This window comes from Otolemur garnettii, unplaced genomic scaffold (genome assembly GCF_000181295.1).
Source record: "Otolemur garnettii isolate 467f Iridium unplaced genomic scaffold, OtoGar3 scaffold00070, whole genome shotgun sequence".
Taxonomy (NCBI): domain Eukaryota; kingdom Metazoa; phylum Chordata; class Mammalia; order Primates; family Galagidae; genus Otolemur; species Otolemur garnettii.
Window position 1 is genome coordinate 4,589,032 of NW_003852465.1, and position 20,956 is coordinate 4,609,987.

Below are 20,956 nucleotides of genomic sequence, written 5' to 3' on the forward strand. Positions count from 1 at the left end.
AAAAAAAAAAAAAAGACCTCATCATTTGACTAAATTAAGACTTGGAACTTATGTTCACCAAAAGGCATGAAAAGGAAAATGCATTTGCAATTCATATAAACAACAAAAGGCTTATATACAGATTAAATAACTAATTGCCAATCAGTAAGAGAAAAGTCAAGGAAAATTTGAATAGGTCACCAAAGACAAACTCCAAAAGCAATACGTGTATGAAAAGGTGCCAAAAAATTGTGATACATCTGAGAAATACAAATTAAAAGAGAATGATACATGATTATCTACCTATCCAAATGGCTAAAATAAAAAAGACTAACAACAAGAAGCTAAGGGGATACAATGTGGGGCACTTCAACCTCTTGCTTTAATAGCAGTGAAAATTGGCATATCCACTCTGGAAAATTACAGTGGTAGAGGAGTGAACTGAGATATGTCAGATATCTTAATGGCAGGGTACAGTTACTGTTATTTTAAATATCAATAACAAATATAAGTGTATATACATAACTTAAAAACAAGCACATTAACAAAGAAAAACAGAGATACCCAATACAACTTTCAACTTAATGGAGAAGGGAAGATTATTAAAAACATGTCAGTGACACTAAGAAAATGGGGATAAAAAGAAGAAACAGTATTTGAGTATATTAGTGTGAAATACAAATAACACCTGACATATACATTGCTTAGTATAAGCCAAATACAGTTTAGGTAATTTTACTTGTATTAACTCATTTAATAGTAATAAGATAGGTACCATTGTTAATCCCATTTTACAGAGAAGGAATCTAGAACACATAGAAAGTTGTTAAGGAACACAGACAATTGATAAGTGATGGATCTAGAAATGAAAACAAACAAAAGGAACAAAGCTTTTATAGATCATTTATCACAATAAAGGTGAATGGGTTATATTTGCCTATGGAAACACAAAAGTTTTATAAATAAACTTTCAAAATACACAAATAAACAAAATCTAGCCATATGTCAACTAATAAGCACAGCTGGGATCCAAATCCTGAATATCTGTCTCCAGAATGATTGCAACTGCTAAAAAAAGACATTTCTTGATAATAAAGATTTCAGAAAAAAAGAAAAGCAAACCACAATTTAACAATAAATACAATGTTATTTAGCACAGATCTCAAGTTTAATTTTAATACTAATAGATATAATTATGAGAATATTCTACACAACTCTTTGGCAAAATAATTTCACAATTTAGAAGAAATCTATAATGTCATACTTCATCAACACATAATGGTATAAATAGATCTTGACACAGTAAGTTTAAAAGTGAGAAAATTAAAGACAACAGTTTTACATAGTTAAAAGCAAAAATAAAAATAAACATTTTATAAATGCATGTGGTGTAATAACACTACACAAAAAGATGATGAAAACAAGAAGATGAGAAATGTGGGATTTAGAATGATGGCAAGTGGACCAAATGGGGAGAGGAGTGGAATAATGTGGTCTCATTTTGAGTTGTTGTCCTGGTCCTGGTTAATGCAGGAGTTTTGAGTTGTTGTGTACTGGCCAATGCATTAATAAGTATCAACAAGTTCTTAGTAAACAGTAACTAAACTAATGTGCTATGAAAGCGATATGCTAGTTCTCACTATCATATAAAATTGTTTTGGTAATTCTAGCTAAAGCAGTAAGATAATAAAATGGAATACATGGTGTGAATATTAGGGAGAAAATTTTTTCACTATCATATAATAGTGAAAATTCTAGCTAAAGTAGTAAGACAATAAAATGGAATATACGATGTGACTATTAGGGAGAAAACTTTTTCATTATTCTTTTGGTTTGATTTTGCAGATGAAAGGCTTATATAACTAAAAAAACCCAAGAGACTAAATTGAAAACTATTTAACTTAATAATCCTTAATAGAAGAATAGTTGAATAATAAAATGTTATGTAACATTTTATGTTATGTTATGTAAATTAGGTATACATGTTTTAATATGAAATAATATCCACGATACATTCTTAAATAAATGGCCTACACAGTTCAATGCTGTTTTTGTAACACCAAACTTTTTCAAAATATACAAATAAATGTTCATAAAATTTATATAATTAGCCAAAAAAGTATGACAATACACACCCCAAACTTTTAACATTGGCCATATTGAATAGCTGTGACAGAATAGGAGGCCAGTAAAAATACTAAATGCTGTAACATCTCAATGCCCTATAAATTATTACAATGAGCCTGTCTTATTTTGTAATTTAAAAACATCATTTTCTAAACATTATCTATTACTATTTTCTAAGTTAAACATTTAATCTTGTTACCTTTCTTTGGTATTTATACCTAAGTATTATAACAAATGATGATCAAATGACCTTTCAAATACCCTACATAAATGGCCATAATTCAAAGCACATTTTTTAACTCAATTACATCATTTCTATGCAATGCTTGCTTTTCTATTTATGTCCTTCAGAGTCAGATGTTAAAATGATGTCTTGTTCTTTAATAATAACAAGTACATTATAACCGCAAACCAATTTAGACCAAACCAAAATACAAAATCACGCACATCACACAATAATGATGATCTGCCTGCTAGAACACAAGATACTTAAAAATTACATTAAGTGGATAAACTCTTACTAGCATGGCATGCTCAAGAATTCAAGGAGAAAGTTAAAAGTTAATAATTCATAACAATATAAACCACCAAATATTACTATTAAACAACAATATAATTAGAAACCCATAATTCTATGTGTATGTCCCACTGGCACCTCATGCTTAAAATAAACAGAAGTGAATTTATCATTTTATTTTCCAATCTTGTTTCCCTATTTCTGTTACTGTCAAGAGGGCCTCCAAATACCTATAACTCACACTCAAACTGTACACCACCCTTGGGTTCTTCCTATCTTTCCTTCACCCTCTGAAATCTAGCCACCAAGTTTTCTCATTTCTCCTTCAAAACATTCCTTACATTGCTCCATTGGCAAACGACATCCTTGCCCTCTAAATGCCTTCAGTTCCTACTCATCTAAGAAAACTATGAGAATCACAAATGCAAAATCAGACACAAAGAGTCTCCCAAATGGTCCTGCCATCTTCAATCTCTCATCCCTCCCAGGCAACTTACATTTACGTCCAAATACAATTTACTTTTAGAAATCTTCTTTGTATTTCATCCTTATTCAGGACAAGACAAAATAGGTGTTCATTGCCCACAAAATAAAGTCAGAGCCTTTTCCCACCAGCCCACACTTAGCTATGAATTCCCTAAAGACAGAGAACACTGTTGGGCAATACATCCTGCTATTTATAAGTGCTCAATATACATTGTAGACAAATGAAAACAGGATAAGGATGAAGAAAGGAAGGGTAACGCAGGAGGGGAAGGGAGGGAAGAAAGAGAGGGAAATAAATGAAAGAAAGAAGTACATTGAGTACCAGAAAAACAAAAGATTGCATCAGGCCAGAACTCCAGGGGAAGGAGAACACTAATTGGAATGCACACCAGGAGCCATTCAAAAGTAAGTTGCCTTCGACTTTCCTAATACCCAGTACAACATTCATTCTGGTACCTACATACAGGCTAGAATTGAAACTAATGCTCTGTATGTGACCAGATGAGGAAACACTTGTACACCTTCCCACCAACATATAAGCATCTATTTTTCAAACAAGGGCACGAAATCGAATAGTGCTTATTCTAACCTCAATATTTCAAAACATGTGTTGAATGCCCCACAAATCAAAGAACTTAGTGGCCTTTGAGACAAAGTGTGACCATGTCAGATGTATTTTGCAATCTAACTTGTATTTTCTCATGATTTAAACTATAATCTATTATTAAGTTATTAAGTATGAAATGTCCAATTTCCTTAAGTACTAAGTTTGACAGTTGATACCTCTGATGCTCCACTTTGATACTTCTTGTTTTCCTTTTACTGTGAGTATACATCCTCATTCTTTCAAATACGCATTTTGGCCTGTGATTATCTTTCAAATGTTTTTATGGAATTTTTGTGAAACCATGGATAAGGGGAAAATTTATTCCAAATATGAATTCCATCATGAAACCAATGTAGCTCAGATAGCTCGAAATATCAAAGAATTGTTTGAGAAGGATGTGCTAGTGAATGCACAGGACATCAATGATTTGACAAGTTCCCTTCTAGTGATTTTAATCTTTAAAATGAGCCACATGGATGACCTGAAACCAAGGTAGATAATAAAGAGGGAACACTATAGTGGAAACAAATCCATCTCAACTGGCCTGTGAATTAGCAAGGTCTGACTTTAATATTCCAACAACATTGGACCATTCGAAACAAACCAGCAAAGTAAAGAAGCTGGATGAGTTCCACATGAATTAATCAAGTGTCAGAAGAGAAACTGTCTTAAATCTTGCCTTTCTTTGCTGTCACAACAAAAAGGTGAACCACTTCTATGCCATATTGTTATTTGTGATGAAAAAAATGGATTCTTTTGACCACTGCAAGCATTCAGCACAACAGCTGGATAAAGATGAAGTACAGAAACAGCCCAAAACCAAATACTCATCAAAAAAACAGAAAGCTAATGGTGTCTGTTTGGTAGTCCAGCACTGTCATTCTCCACGACAGCTTCATGAAACCTGGTCAGTCAATTACAGTGGACACCTGCCACAACCAATAGGATGAAATAAAGAGGATGCTTGCAAGTAAGCAGCCACGACTGGTCAATAGAGACAGGCTAATCCTCTTGCAACAGAATGATCAACCATGTGTTGCACAAACAACACTGCTCAAACTACAGAGGCTGGACTTGGACACTTGCGGCCATCCACCATATTCACCATACATTGCCCCAGCTGAGTACTATTTCTTCCAGCACTTGGACCACTTCTTGGAAGGGAAAATATTCAATTCTCAATAAGCTGTGGAAAACGTCTTTTGCGATTTCATTGTCACTCACTCTCCAGGCTTCTCCACCGCAGGCATACACAGCTACCATTAAGACGGCAAAATGGTTTCAATCGTTCAGGTGCATACTTGGGTTAATTGTACTGCTTTTTGTTTGAGATATAATAAACTAAACTTTAAATTTAAAATCAGACATTTCAGATTTAGTGACATAATACATGCCCCATGTTGCCATCTTATTATGAATTTTTATATCAATATACTATTAACAATAATAAACATAATACTTAATACTTAACATAATGCTTATTCTGTATCTGACACTGGCACACTTCATATATGTTATCTCCTTTGTTATTAATAAAACCTTTATGAGGGAGGTACTATTATTGTCATCATTTAATGCATGAGGAAAGTGAGGAACAGGAAGGTTAAGGAAACTACCCACGGTAACATAACTAACAAAACAAAAATCTAGAACATACTTATTTTTAAAATCAGCAGTATTCAATACCATAAAAACATGAAAATCGACACTCCTGTGTTATTTCTCAATTTTTTTAGAAATCACAACCACTACTTTGGAACTATGGTGCATAGACTATAAAATATTTTATAGTGCTCTATTTCAAAGACTTTCACAAGTTATTAATTACAGCCTCTCCTACTAGCAACAAATTTGCTGAAGATTATGGACTTGTGTGTGGCCAGCTGAAACTTGAAACATAAAAAAATCATTACATCATTAGTCTTCCTTGGGGCCCTGAATCAGTTACTATTGCTGTGGACATTTTAAAACAGAGACATGTGACACCAGTCAGACAAAATGTCATCAGCCACCAACTGAATAAGTGGCATAACAAAGAAATGAATTCAGGTTTCCTCAGTATCCATTATTACCACTGAAATCCACATCATGTCACTCTTCTAGAGTGGTGACACATGCAGAATGTTGAGAATTTAGTAACCAGAGTCATAATGATAAACGTTGCTTCCTAGAAAAGTAAAAGACAGAGCTAATCATATTCACAAAAAGATGGGGGGGCTGAGGCGCCTTACAGTAGCAAATCATACAACTGAGCCAAGATTTGTATAGAAAGGCTCTTAGCTCTACTAGGGACAAAGACTTGAGAAAGATCTGGTGCTGTCCTTTCATTTAGCGGCCCTGAAGGAAAAATGAAGGTACTAGAAACCCTTGTATACCGCCATTAATCCTGTAGACACCAAGAAATTCTAGTTGCTTACACCATATGCTGTGCTGTCAGGACAAAGGAGCACATTGGTTAGGTGTCAACAGCATAAACATTCTGTCTTCTTCCATGTTCTCAAGAAGCCCGCCCACAGAGCTTGCTCTAAAGAATTGTAAAACAGATTTCCCTAATAAGCTAGACCAAAGATTCCTGTATCGGTCAGGGCCTGAATTCATTCATAAATTCAAGAGTCTTTAGTGGAAAGTAACATGCACCTGCAGTCTCTCTCCAGCCTTTGGCATCCCAACCTCTATACCTGAAAAGCACAAAAGAAGAACACTCAGTCCTCTCCTTTGCATTTTACATAGTGCTTTCCCACATCTTCAAATGTCCTCCCTTATCAGAAATTCTAAGCAAAAAGAGCGAATAACACAAAGCAACTGACACAAATGTCAGAATTCAGACGTTTAGCAATGGCATAATCTAAACTCCTACACTACCATTTCTTGAAAAGATATGTGTTTGAAAATCTTTTATCAGTGAAGTAAATATATATCCTAGTATTTGAACATATAAATTAAATGTTAATGGTTCAATCTTCAAAAAAAATCATTTAAAACACATATCATTTATTTGGCATAAAAAAATTCATTGATATCTAGCAAGTAAAAATTGCAAATGTGTATGACTGCTGAAATTAGAATATAACATAACACTATCAAAATTTGACAATAACATATGATTTTTATGCTGATGAATGTTATCTTCTTATTTTCAGAATAACCTTCATGAAAATCCACATCCAAGCCATGCCCACATACTATGATTTAACATAGTTTGTTCCTGAGCTAGAAGGTCTCCCACATTATCTAGTAATCTCTCCCATGTATGTGGAATCATTCCAGAAATACCTTGAGTTATTTCAAAGGATCAATAGTCTCCATCCTTCCTCAACAGTAGATCTGATGAACATGTGAACCAGAACAAGTTGAGGTAGGCCAGAAAACATCATCTGAATTCCTGGCAGCAAACAAGAAGCCTTAAATTTACAAACAGTGAGAGGTAATTAAATCAAATCAGAAATATGGAGAGTGGTTTCACATCATTATATTCAAGACACTGGCATAGCTTACTCAGCTTACTCTTCAATTAGGGGTTATAACTATAATTGCTTCTTGTACCTCCAGGTTCATAATCCTCTCCCATTCATTCCCAAGCTAGCAGAGAAAAAAAATAAATAAATAAGGAAAAAACCCTTGCCTTCAATACCAGAAAAGAATGAATCATTATTTCTACTGGCATTACTTTCTCCAGTTTAATGACATAGTATGAAATACATAATCCTACTATAAAGAAAGAAAGATAAAAAACCTATTAAAGTAATTCTTCAGAGTAGCCATGTAGTCCTTCCTGGAAAGCACTATTGTTACCACAGGTAAAATGTTAAGAAGTTTATGATTACCTGCCGGGTTACATATTTTTAAAATGCACCTGACAACTGCATAGGCATACCCTCTGGTTTTTAGCACATCTGTTCTCTTTCTCATTCAACTATTTCATGTAATTTGCCCTCTATGGGAATTATCAATCTCATTAGAAATAAAACTAGATAATTTAAGACTTCATGGGCTATAATAAAAAATATTAGCACTTTCAAGATCTGGGACAATAAAAAAAAATATCTGGGACACTGCCACAGATAAAATGATGACAACACAAAATAAGAATGATTATATGCCATTGGAATTAGTAAATACATAAACATGTCATTGCTATGCCAAGCAGAGCACACACTGGCAAAATAGGCTCGTTAATAAGATAACTCTATCTATACGTATAGAACTGATGATGACACCACCACACGACTTGGACAGAAAACACCACAACTTGTGGCTGAGTATACTTCACGGAGGTACTCCAAGGATCAATGAGAAACGAGTATGGCGAGAAAGAGAAAGACTGGTGTGTGTGGGAAGCAGTTTTATTCCACAGGATTCGTAATCTTAAAAATTTCGCAGGTCAAATTGCATAATTCAGGACTCACCGTTTGTCTGAGACAATAACTAACCTAATAGCATGACTATTACAATAAGACTGAACAGTCACTTAGGGAAAGAAATGACTTCCATGCAGTACAGAAAACTGGTTAACAAAGCAAAAGGAGAGATCTGAATGATCAAGGAAATGGTTTGTTACTCAAATACAGATGAACCTTTTCTAATCAGTAGAGTAGGACTTTTTAAAAAGCAGCATTTGTTATTTTTTCCATTATAGCATGTACTTGATTTAAACAGAAAATTGCACCCAAACAAGGCTTCTTTGGGGGGGGCACATGAAGCACGAGCTCGAAGACAGAACAGTTTTAGACTGAGCTGTGTGGAACCCCAGATGCCACAGGGGCATCCTACAAAACATGTGTCAGACAGTTTGTAGACTTGAGATTTAATCTTAAGACCGTAGTTAACGTTAAAACTTTTTTTTTTTTTCAAAATTATGTACCATTTAAAATGGTAGTAAAAATTAGGAAAGTGGAAAAAATGAATTATGCAGACTATATAAAAAGTGGTTTACAATGGTAGCCAAGAAGTGTAATTTTAAAAAATCCTTAACTTAGATGATGAGAAAATAGTAACACCCAGGAAGGGGAATGGGAGGCACGGTAAAAAAGAAAAGAAACAAGAGTTGAAAGCCAAGCGCGTCAGAGAAGCCAAAGGAAGGGAACTCCACTCCACATAAATTAATGAATAGTGTGAAAGAATCCCCCCAAACTAAGACAGATGGTTATCTCAGGCAAGTAGGACTCATGTAACCTTTTGCAGTGGTTCTCAACCTTCCTAATGCCGCCATGTATTTTCATTGTTAAAAAGGGGTCGCAACCCACAGGTTGAGGACCACTTCAGTAAAAGGCTAGGCAAGTGGATGGGATCTCTTTAGTCCTCTCTAGCCACACTAAGAAGCTTTACGATTCTGGAAGACACCATTAACAAGTTATTTGTTCAATGGCCATGGTCACAGCTATATTTGTGACCCTCTGTCCCTACATTAATTACTCTTCTTATACTTTTAGAAAATGTCAGATAGCAGGAACTTCAGAAATCAATCAAGGTAGAGATTACAAACTGCTGGCTCACAAACCAACTTCAGCCCCCACGTTTTGTTTAGTTTTTGTTCACTTTAAAAGTGTGTATATATATATTTTTTCAACTTCTCACATTCCCAAATTTCCTTTTACAACAAGCATATATATTCCAGTGCCTTACAGATAATTCAGTGACCCAATGACACTTGATTATACCCATTTCTGGCAAGTGTCTGACAGCTGTAGCTGTAAGGTAGCTAAGTTAAAGACTCTCAGACTTGACATTCTATTGAAATAAAAGAAATCAAATTAACTATTCATTACCTAATACAGGTGAGACCCAAAGTGGTAGAGGTTCTCAAAGTCAGTTAGTAAAGGAGCCAGAACTAGAACTCTGTTCCCTGACACCCAGCTTACTATGAGAAAATGTGACCTCTGCTAAAATATAAAAAGTCTGGATTTCCTCAAGATAGACATTGATTAAATTATTATCTCCACAGGAAAGGTAATCTGTACATAAATTTATTGAAAATGTACTTTTGATGAACCCACAGAAATATTATCCAAATGGATTACTCACAAAAAACTTTTAATTTCTCACCAATGTTGAGAAAAATAAGGAAAACGTGTACACTTCACTTATTTAACACTTAAATCATTTGTTGATAGTTTTTTTCTTTAATTTAGTCTCCTTACCTTCAGTCTGTTTTCATTCAAATCCAAAATTATATATATTTTTAAAAGTTGCTGTGCCAGCTGAGGAATACAACATTTTTTAAAAAGCAGATCATATGATGTCTCCCCTTTAAAATGTCATCGTTTCCCCAATGTGGTATAGCAAAAAAAGTCCTTAAAGGCCTTTCATAACCAGCCTCTGTGTACCCTGCCAGCCTCCTCCTATTTCGCCTGAAATAGTAAATGGGTTACTCTTCTACACACATCAGGACTCTGAAGGTGCAAATGCTACCTTCCCTTCTATCTATACCTTGTCTTAACAAACTTAACATATTTTTATAGATTTTGTAAATTAGAAACTCAAAGACTGTAAGAATAATTTTTTAAAAACTTAAGGAAGGTACAGAAATTTAAAGCTGGTTGCCATCATTTTAAAACCCATGTAAAGACATTTCATTTTCACTTACATCCAGCCACCTGTTTTATTGCCCTATGAGTAGTCTATCTTCTACCCCATGACACTGAGGTGAGACAGACCAAGGGGGCCATGGAAGAAACAGACAGAGAAAGGCTTCTGAGGTCTCCTAAGGAACAAAGACCAATATTATCAGGCCTTGTTGGATACACAGTAGCACAATTACCCTTCATAGAATTTAGAGATTTTTTTCATTCCTTTCAATCTTTTCAATCTTTTCAACCCAGGCCCCACCACATTGAGTTTTACATATTTGGTTTAGTTTTGTCTCAGTGGTGGTATTGGTGGGTTATTGTTTGGTGTTCATTTTGCAGGGGTTTTGTGTTTCTTTGCTTTCCCATTTCCCTTGGATTTTACTTATAACACATCTGACTTCTATCTGAACACCCAGCATCCAAATGGCTAGGTTTGGCCGCCAAATGTAATTTGTATGATTTCAGGATACACAGTGAACTCTGACCTTGGAAACAGTTTAATCTAGCTCATCAAGGCTGAAATCACTATGAATTAAGACCATCGGTAGAAAGAAATGGTGTCATATATGAAAAAAAGATGTCCCTTTTCCATTTAATAATTTTGGTTCATCTGTAAATCTGTAGGCCCACCAATTTGAAGGAGTCTGCTGAAAGCTCACGCTTTAGAATATATAAGACCTTCAAGTAATGCTGAATAACAATGTGTGAACTGGGGAGGAAAAAAAGCCTTAGATAACATTTCATTAATTATATTCGCAACTCTCCGCTTTAACTAACAAAATGATGATTAGTGGCTAATTTTTTTGGCCATTAATTGATTGCCCTTATTAGTGATTAAAAAACGTGTCTGTTAATTGTACCTAAAATTGGAAGTAATTTAAGAATTGAAAAGAATGGATACCGCCTTTTACATTTTAGTAAAGAGTTAAAGAAAAGAGTATATAGTGATTAAAAGAAAACTAAATGCCATAAGCTTTAGATTTGCTTTTTATTTGTACTTTTAAAACATATCTTTAGTATGACATGTATAAAAATCTTCAGTTTATAGATATCTTTAGTATTAAACAAAAAAGCTAGGCTTTCCTTGGACCATTTCCTTGCTGATAATGAACGCTAATTGTGAATGCAAAACCCTGCATATCATTATGTGAAACATTTATGCATTCAGAATGTCTACTTGATGGTTTTCTTAAGAAGCTAAACAATTCATTAAACAAGCTGCTTCTGAATGGTAGATCAGAACAAGCATAAGCTGTCTTCTGTAGAATTCTATTGTGAAGCTGTACCCATTTGTGTTTTCTTTGAAGCCATAAAAATGAAACCCTTATGCTCATATTAAAAGCATAAGAAAGGCATCTATTATGTCAATAGATTTAAAACACGGCCTTAGACACAGTGAGAACCACTCCAAAGGTTAAGAAGTGCATTCCCAGGGGAAACCTTCAAAGGCCTACATATCATTATATCCCAAAACAGATGGCATCAGAGTGTTTGGAACTATAGTTTATGGACACCTACAATCTCAAGCAAATCCTTTCTAATCCCACTCTTTTGTCTAGATTTTGCACTTTGATGGTAACTGCAGGTGCCTTGTCTTCAACCGTATCATTGTATGTCATTCTATGAATAGTGAAGATACATGTGCATATATGGATATAACTCCTAACAAATATAACACTTATGGAATATACAAGAAGTTCACTGGTAACAGATTTACGCTTTAGAAATCTGCACCTCCTAGATTCTAACCTATACACATCTTCCATAGTCAGAACTTTATAGGAAAAAATGATGACAACATACTCCTCTCCTATGTTGCTGGAACTATAAAATTGATAAAAATCATTTTGTAAACCAACATAGAATTATTGAGTACCTGTGTGTACTTCTGGAGAAACTCTCAAATACAGGAGACGGGGACAAGAATATTCACGGCAGCCCTGTTTCTAACAGGGAAAAACTGCAAACCCAAAAGATGAACCGGAAAAGGGATATACAGGATGTCCCAAAATTCACCCCCTAAAGTCATCGTACATAGGAAAAATGGGAAATTGTAGATAAATGTACCTTTATTTATAAAATATTCATTACCAACTTTTACAAAGAGGTGGCCAACATGTAGAGAACATTTTGTAAATATTGTATAAAATGTATTGTAAAATACAGGTACATTTAGCTATGATTTCCTGTTTCCCCTAATGTATAGCAACTTTATGGGCAACTTTTGGGACAGCCTATATGAACTGTGTATACTCACAAAGTGAAATAAACATAGAGCAATGTTTTCATGAAGCTCTAATATTGTCTGTAAACTGATGTTCAGGTCACACATAATTTTAATCTCAGAATTCTTGGAGGGCTAACATTAATGTTTCTATCTTGTTTTACATGTATATTACATAATATTCAAAAAGAATGTTTTTGTTTTTCTCAATTGAGAAAGGGATACAAAATACAAAATCCACAATTTTGATAACTGAAAATTGCCAATTGTCTTGCAGTACTTTATTATATTGGGTGTCTGGTCTTTTTTAGGGCTTTAGGTAGCTAAGGAATAGACACTTTTGGGTTTTAGCTGGGATTTTACTTAGCTTGCATTTTAATTCTTTGGTTCTTCACTGGTTCTATTAACCCATGCCAATATTTTAATAAATGTTATAATATCAACCTAAAAAAAACCCCAAATAAATACAGAACAAGGAAAATGAATTAACTGCTGCTATATATACCAAAAAATAGATGAACCCCAGATACAAGATGAGCAAAAGAAATAAGTCACAGAAAACTTATGTTTCCATTTACATAAAGCTAAAACCATACAAAATTAAGCAATATGTTGTTATTTAGGTTCAGAATTTTCATCTAAAATCCTGCTGAAAAAATTAAATAACACTAGTATGATGAACAGATAAAAGGAAATTTTTTTTCACAATTACTTTAAATCTCATGCACTGAATAATTTTTTGGACTTAAATGTAGTTTACTACAATAGGGTTATATATAGACAGACAATCTCCAGTGGATCCTTACAGGTAAAAGTTTTTTTTAAATATAATGTACTTAGACATTGGGAAAGAATACCACATGATCTCCTATGTTGTGAAATTTAAAGAATTTGAGCTAATAGAAGTTAAGACTAGAATGGTGATTATTAGGAACTTGGGTTGGAGAGGAGCTGGGAAGATACTGGTCAAAGCACACAAACTTTCAGTTAGACCAGAAGATGAAGATCAAGAGCTCTATTGTGCAACATGGTGAATATGATAATGATGTGCTGTATTCATAAAAACTGCTAAGAGTTGATTTTAAATGTTCTCCTCCTAAAAAAGATACATATGTGAGACAACTCATACGTTAGCATGATTTAGCCATTCTACAATGTGTAGATGTTTCAAAAGAACATATTGTACATGATATACACAATTTTCATCATTTTTAAAAAAAATCAAAGATAAATATGCAAAAATATTTAAGATAATATGTAGATTATAAATTATAGAAAGATTTGAACAGTATCATAATTTCACTGGAAAAAGCTTTACTTCATAGTTTACCTGAAACTTCACAGGGCTTATGAGATTGCAGAAGAGAGTTCCTCTTCAATTCTTGTCTGTATATAAGATGGGGCTTATTGTGACCGTCTTCATGTTCACTCCCATCTGTCTTCACTATAGGTTCTAAGAAATATTCACCATCATGTGCTTTAAATGTTCCCATCTAAAAATAAAGAAAATGAAAATGAACGTTATTCCCCATAGCCACTAAGAAGAGAAAGCACAGTGTTGGAGGAGTTAAAATGAGCACACAGAAGCAAAACAGCGAGAAGTCTATTCCCTAAAAGCCTCAACTGAACCTGAAAAGGCTTCTTCTCCATGGTTCACTTTCTCTTTTCATTCTTATATACAAAGTTGTGAAAACTTGATAATATCCCAAAGAGCAGAGTTAAGACAGCAGGCATTCCAGGGATGAAGAATAGCACAGAAAGGTATCAAAATGGAAAAACAATGTCTAAAACAGGCTAAAAATAATAATGTTTGGTTTTCTCTATGTAAGATAATAGTGTGAGAGAAAAACCTTAAAAGGTAGGCTAGTGTCAGATAAGAGGTATTGAAAATGGTACTAGGAATTTAGAATTTATCTTTCAGCCATGGGAACCTATTAAAGAGTTTTCTCAATGAAACACCCATCTTCCGAATTCTGGAATCCAATATCAAATTTGCTTTAGGCAACATCTCCACTTAAATAACATTCTCAACCTTCACATGTCCAAAGCCAAATTTGCTTTCCAGTCTGAACCTGCTGTTTCTGCAATGTTCTTTATTTTAGGAAATGGTAGCCATATTTTCTGTATCATTCAGGTGAAAAAACCTTAGAGAGAAATCAAGGATGGATCTTTCACTCAGATCCCATATTCAGTCCATCTGCAAATCCTGATAGCTCAATCTTCAAAGTAATATCAAAACTGAACCAACCACTTGTCCCTAATTTTACCATTCTATCCAAGGTCTAATTGAACATTCTCTCTTTCATGAACTGAATCAATAGCCGTCTATTAGCTTGTCTCTACAGAGAAGTCACAGTGATTCTTTTTAAGAAAGGTCTAGACCATCTCACTCTCTTAAAAAAGTAAAAATAAAGACTCAACTCTAATGACTTTCCACGTCACTCTAAAATCAAGTCCTTCCGGTGATCCTCAATTTCCTATGTGATCTGCTCCCACAGATCCTCCAAGCACACACACAACTAGCAGTTTTCCAAATTCACCTTCTCTCACCTCCACCTTAGCTCACTCTAGAGCTCTACCTTGGAGTCACTGTTATTCTTCAAACATGACAAGCTCATGGAGAATTCTTAGAGAGTTCGTCATGTTTGATGAACAACAACTTCTCCAGAAGGGGAGCTCTAGAGGGAGCGAAGGTAGAAGTGAGAGAAGGTAAATTTAGAAAACTCCTGGTGTGTCAACCTTCCATTTGATCCCTTCCCTTTGATCTTTGAGAAGAACAAAAATCATTCTACCACAAAGACATCTGCACTGGAATATTTGTTGCAGCTCAATTCATAATTGCCAAGTTGTGGAAGCAACCCAAATGCCCATCAACCCATGAATGGATTAACAAACTGTGGCATATGTATACATGGAATACTACTCAGTCATAAGAAAAGATGAACATTTTACATCTTTTATGTTTACCTGGATGGAGGTGAAACACATTCTTCTTGGTAAAGTACCTCAAGAATGGGGGGAAAAAAATCCAACGTACTCAACATCGATACAAAACCAATATATAAACAATTACATGCCCATGAAAGATAAAATACATATAGTCTAGCAAGGTGGAGAGGGCAGAAAGGAGAGGCAAGGGGGAGGGCAGTTGGTGGGATTTCATCTAATGTGCACAACGTGAGGGTGTTCAGCATACCCCCGGGGGAAGGACTCTACTACAACTTGACTTTACCTTGGAAGTGAGAACATTCCCACTTTCGTCCAGAATACAAGGATGCCCATTATTACCTGTACTAGATAGCAGAATCGGATAAAAGAGATTATAAATATAAAAATTTGCCAAAAGGGATAAAACTATCATCTTCCTAGTGTATACCAATATATGCCTAAATATAATAAAATTAACTGAAAAAGAATCATAAACACAAATTGAATTCAGTAAGACAAATATACATGCTTTGATAGTTTGCACATATACAAGAAATAATTATTAAAAGATGTTATGAAAGAAAAAAATTACATTTATAAATAAAAATATTAAGTACCCAGGAATAAAACAAGTAAAAAATTTTAAGCTCTCCTTAAAAAGTCACTAGGGAACTACAAGAGGATTCAAACAAATATTTTTCAATAGTAAGATTTTCCAAATGAATTTATAAAAATAACAAGATCCTGAGTTTCCAGAACACAAAGAGATTTTTTAATATTCAAACTGCATATATTGAAAGAAGCAAAAATAGCCAAGATAATTATGAAGGAGCAATGAGGTGGGATGAGGCCTACAAGTTACATAAGAATCGTATTGTATATGGACAGCATCTAACTTCAATGAGAAAGAGAAAGGCAGAATGTCTAATAGCACTGCAAAAAAAAAATGAGTAGACATCTAGAAAACATGAATGTCACAAGAAAAGATGAACATTTTATGTCTTTTGAAAAGAAGATAATGATAATCAAGACATGTTTTTCTTGCAACACAGATGACTACCAAAGGGATTAGCTCTTAAAAAAATTACTTCTCTAAAACGCTTTTTAAATTTTAAAATAATAAAAATATATTTAAATCTTCAAAGTGAATAGAAAAAACCAGTATTCAAAGGAAAAATGGGTTAAAATATTAATAGACATTTCACAAAGAAGAGGAAGACGTTAAACATTACTCAGGACAAATGAAGTTAACACTAAACTTATAAATCACTTGGGGCGGCGCCTGTGGCTCAAAAGGATAGGGTGCTGGTCCCATATGCCGGAGGTGGCAGGTTCAAATCCAGCCTCGGCCACAAAAAAAAAAAAAAAAAAACTTATAAATCACTTCACCCATCAGATTGGCAAAAATCTGAAAGTTCTACAACATATCCCAAATGTGTGTCCATGGAAAAATAGGCACTTTCATACACTAATGTTAAACATGTAAATTAGTACAATTACATGGAATGCAATATGGCGATATCTAACACAATTACCAACATCTTTGCCCTTGGACAGAGCAATTCACATTCTGAGAATTTATCCTATGTGTACTTGACATTTGCACATGGGGTGAAATAACACATTCACAAATACTAACTACAGTATTGTTTTTAATAGAAAAATATTGAGACCAATTCCAAAGTCCATAGACGGTCTGTTTACAACAACTTTGGTACAGCAATAGATGGGATCCCTTGTGGTTACAGGAGGGAACTCCAACACATACATTAAACCAAAACAAACAGCTGAAAAACAAGTTGTATACTTCACTACTCTTTGTGTAATACAGGAAGGAAAACAAAAACTAAATATTTCTATTTGCCTGGTTCTATTAAAGAAACTCCAGAACAATTATTAGAAACAGTGCAGGTAGAAGGTGGGAGAAACTGGATGGATGCAGGATGGATTAGGCAGGGCATCTCCTTAGCTCAAGATAAAATACCATGCTCCCTCTGCCTAAGATCTTTCCCTACTTCCCACCCCTCATACTTCTACCTCATCTCATCTTTCAAGTTTCAGCAGCTTAAATAGCAACTACACAGGAAAATTTTCCTTGACCAGATATCTAGGTAACCACATCCCCATCCCCACTCCTGAAAAATGCATTTCATCTGCTGGATTTCTTCAGCACATTAATCATATATTATATTTATAAATCTGTTTGCTCCTTATAATTATTCTTCCCCAGTATGGGGAAGGAGACTTCATAAGGGGAATGTTTTATCTAACAAAGGATGAAATAATAAAGGCTTGCATTCTACTGGTTAGTCAGGAGTGGAAAGAAACCCTCAGATGGACAAATTATATAGGTAGAGCCCTTTCTCTGGTCAGCTGAGGTTAAATCCTTCAGGGTCGGTATTTATAGCAATATTCATAGGTCACTCCAAGATATAGATAACAAATCGTTCTTTCATATGCATGTTCACCCATGCATATGGGTTCATTTTGTGTGTTTGTGTATACATTAATTTCAATCTAACAATAATTCCTTGACATTATATTATTATCCTCACCCAACAAGTGAAACAGATAAGGAACACAGAGGTTAAGTGACTTGTTCAAACCCCATACCTAGGAAGTGATGGCACTAAGATGTGAACCCAGCTCCACAATTCATGCCTTAGCTCATCATGCTATACTCAATATCAAATAGCAATTCTGATAAACTATGGACTACTTAGCAAATATTTAATGGACACCTACTGCATGCCAAGCACCGTTCTAGAAACTAAAGACAAAAAGATGAATATGGCAAAATCCTTCAAAGACTTTATAATTCTAGGGGGAAAGACAAGAAATATAAATATATAACGAGCCAAGTAAAAATAAGTAAAATAAGGAAACTTAAATAAAGCCAGGAGACCGACAGAGAATAACAGGTAAGGGCGGGGAGGCCCTCTAGGAGAAGACAGCCAGGCCGAGGCTAGAATAATGAGGAGGTAGCGTGGAGAATTCTGGGGGGGACAATTCAAACATAAGTAAACATTCCTAACAGTGATGGAATGGCCCAGAGATGGGAAAATCTTGGCAAGCTGAAATGACAGATCCCTGAAGCTGAAGCTGTGCCAACAAGGAGATATGAAGTAGAAGGTGAGGTCAGATCGGCGGAGGGCCCTGGGCCTCCACCATGACTGGCTGTGCTTACGGTGAGCCCGCTGCATCCGGGTGCTCCCAGACCAGACTCCTGAGCTCACAGTGAGCCTGCTGCATCCGGGTGCTCCCAGAAGGGACCCCCTGCACTCAGGGTGAGCCCACCGCATCCCGGGTGCTCCCAGACTGGAACCCTGCACTCAGGGTGAGCCCACCGCATCCCGGGTGCTCCCAGACGGGAACCCTGCGCTCACGGTGAGCCTACCGCATCCCGGGTGCTCCCAGACGGGAACCCTGCGCTCACGGTGAGCCCGCCGTATCCCGGGTGCTCCCAGACGGGAACCCTGCGCTCACGGTGAGCCCGCCGTATCCCGGGTGCTCCCAGACTGGAACCCTGCGCTCACGGTGAGCCCACTGTATCCCGGGTGCTCCCAGACTGGAACCCTGCGCTCACGGTGAGCCCACCGCATCCCGGGTGCTCCCAGACGGGACCCCTGCGCTCATGGTGAGCCCACTGTATCCCAGGTGCTCCCACTGGAACCCTGCGCTTATGGTGAGCCCACTGTATCCTGGGTGCTCCCAGACGTGACCCCTGTGCTCACGGTGAGCCCACTGCATCCCGGGTGCTCCCAGACCAGGAGCTTGAAACATAGCAGGCACCCAATTCGCAGTGGTAGACGTGAACATTATTATAACAAATATGGTGAAATACCTGATTTTTTCCTCATATGACCCTTAGTAATGCTCTTGTTTTTTCCTAAATATTCTTAAATTTTGATACTCTTGAGACTCATCAAAGATACATTTACATGATGGTTTTCTTTCAATGTTAAAAAATGTTTAGGTACTCTCTTAGATAGTGTAGCAATATGTAAAGATTACACATTAAACAGTTTAAAAGTTAATGAAATTTCATACTGACTCTAAAGCATAGGAATTAGAGTCCAGAAAACTTTTTTAAACGCCATAAATATCAATAATTCTTAGCCATTTCTTGGATACCTTTCTAGTGGCCTATACCCTAACATGCATCACTAATTCTACCAGTGTCTATTTCCCAAGGATAAGTACAAATCACTTATTTTCAACACATACCAAAACTCCAGCATTGTCGGCCCTCCCAGAAAACTAATTTCAACTCTAGTTGTAAAAAAGTAACAAAGACACCACTCTTGAAACCTGAGAACACGGATTCATGGAAAATCCCTTTCTGCCTTTTCTAAAAAGCATGCTGAAGAGGAGAAATGTGATAGTATCTTGATAAAAGATACAAATAGACATGCGACAGCCTGTTTACTTAACTGAATGCACCCACAAAACCAGTTTGAAGCACATCGCGTGACTCTCAAGCAATTTTGAAAATATTTATAACATAGAATTTTCTTACACTCTTTTTTGGATCAAAATTTGACTATGAGGTACTTCTATTTTAATGTTCCAATAAAACTACATGTGGGTCCAACCTGTATTCCCATATGAGAGGAAGTGAATATAGTTCTATCCAGAGGCCATCAGCACCTCCTTTTAAGTTGTGTAAGAATACTCTAGCCTGGTAAGAATATTGCCTTTGTGACTCAAAGACCTTTTCTGAAATAAAACGTTGTATGTTTGAAAACACTAAGTTCAAGCAAAAATGGCAAATATTTGTCCTCAAAGTGCTTTCTCTTTGTATTTATCAATGAAAGGCTTAAAAGTGTTTTACTTCCATCAGTTTTTCTATAATCCACCCCAGTGCAAATAATAAAATTACTGGGGCTTTGCCTAAAGGCTCCTAAGGAAGCACATAACTCTTTTTTAACTTGGAAAGAACCTAGTAAGGAATTAGAGGACTTTACGAAACAGGTGGTTCGTATAATTATATTTAGATCATGCCCTATTTTTAGCAATGTGTGTATCTGCAGATGGGCACTGCAATTTGATTCATGATAAATGCCAATCAAATTCCAAACACTTTGTTTCAATGACTATTAAAAGAAGCAAAAGTAATGTCCACTTGGGCAAGGATTTCCCAATTTCTTAGAGTAACAATCTTCTATTTGCCAAGCTGCTTTGAAAGGTTGAGGGTGATTATATAACTGGCTCCAATTTATTCCCACAGGCCAAAATCTTATATATTTAGAATATTTTATATGATTGTTTTTCCAAAATATTCTTACTTCTCTATTGTGGCATTCATCTGCGTCTATTTTCAAAATACATGGCAAACACATGTACTATATTCCTATAACTAATAATATACTCTCAGATTTTATTAAAGGGTAAAAACAGCAAGTATAAAATACAAACTCTTTGGACTCTTTTTGAAAACGATGTATATTTATCACATCAAGCATTGGCAACTGAAGAACAACATTTGAAAATAAAGCACTCTTGAATTTTTAACTGAACTA

General features: G+C 35.5%; 1 protein-coding gene across 1 annotated transcript in view; it reads right to left on the reverse strand.

Annotated features, from left to right (window-relative positions):
- The window catches only part of ADAMTS20 (ADAM metallopeptidase with thrombospondin type 1 motif 20), a 154,473-nt gene that overhangs the window by 123,424 nt on the left and 10,093 nt on the right, over positions 1-20,956 (reverse strand). Inside the window, exon 3 of the mRNA XM_012807470.1 lies at positions 13,837-13,999. Within this exon, the coding sequence (XP_012662924.1) occupies positions 13,837-13,999 (163 nt within the window). The remainder of the gene's footprint in view (positions 1-13,836; positions 14,000-20,956) is intronic.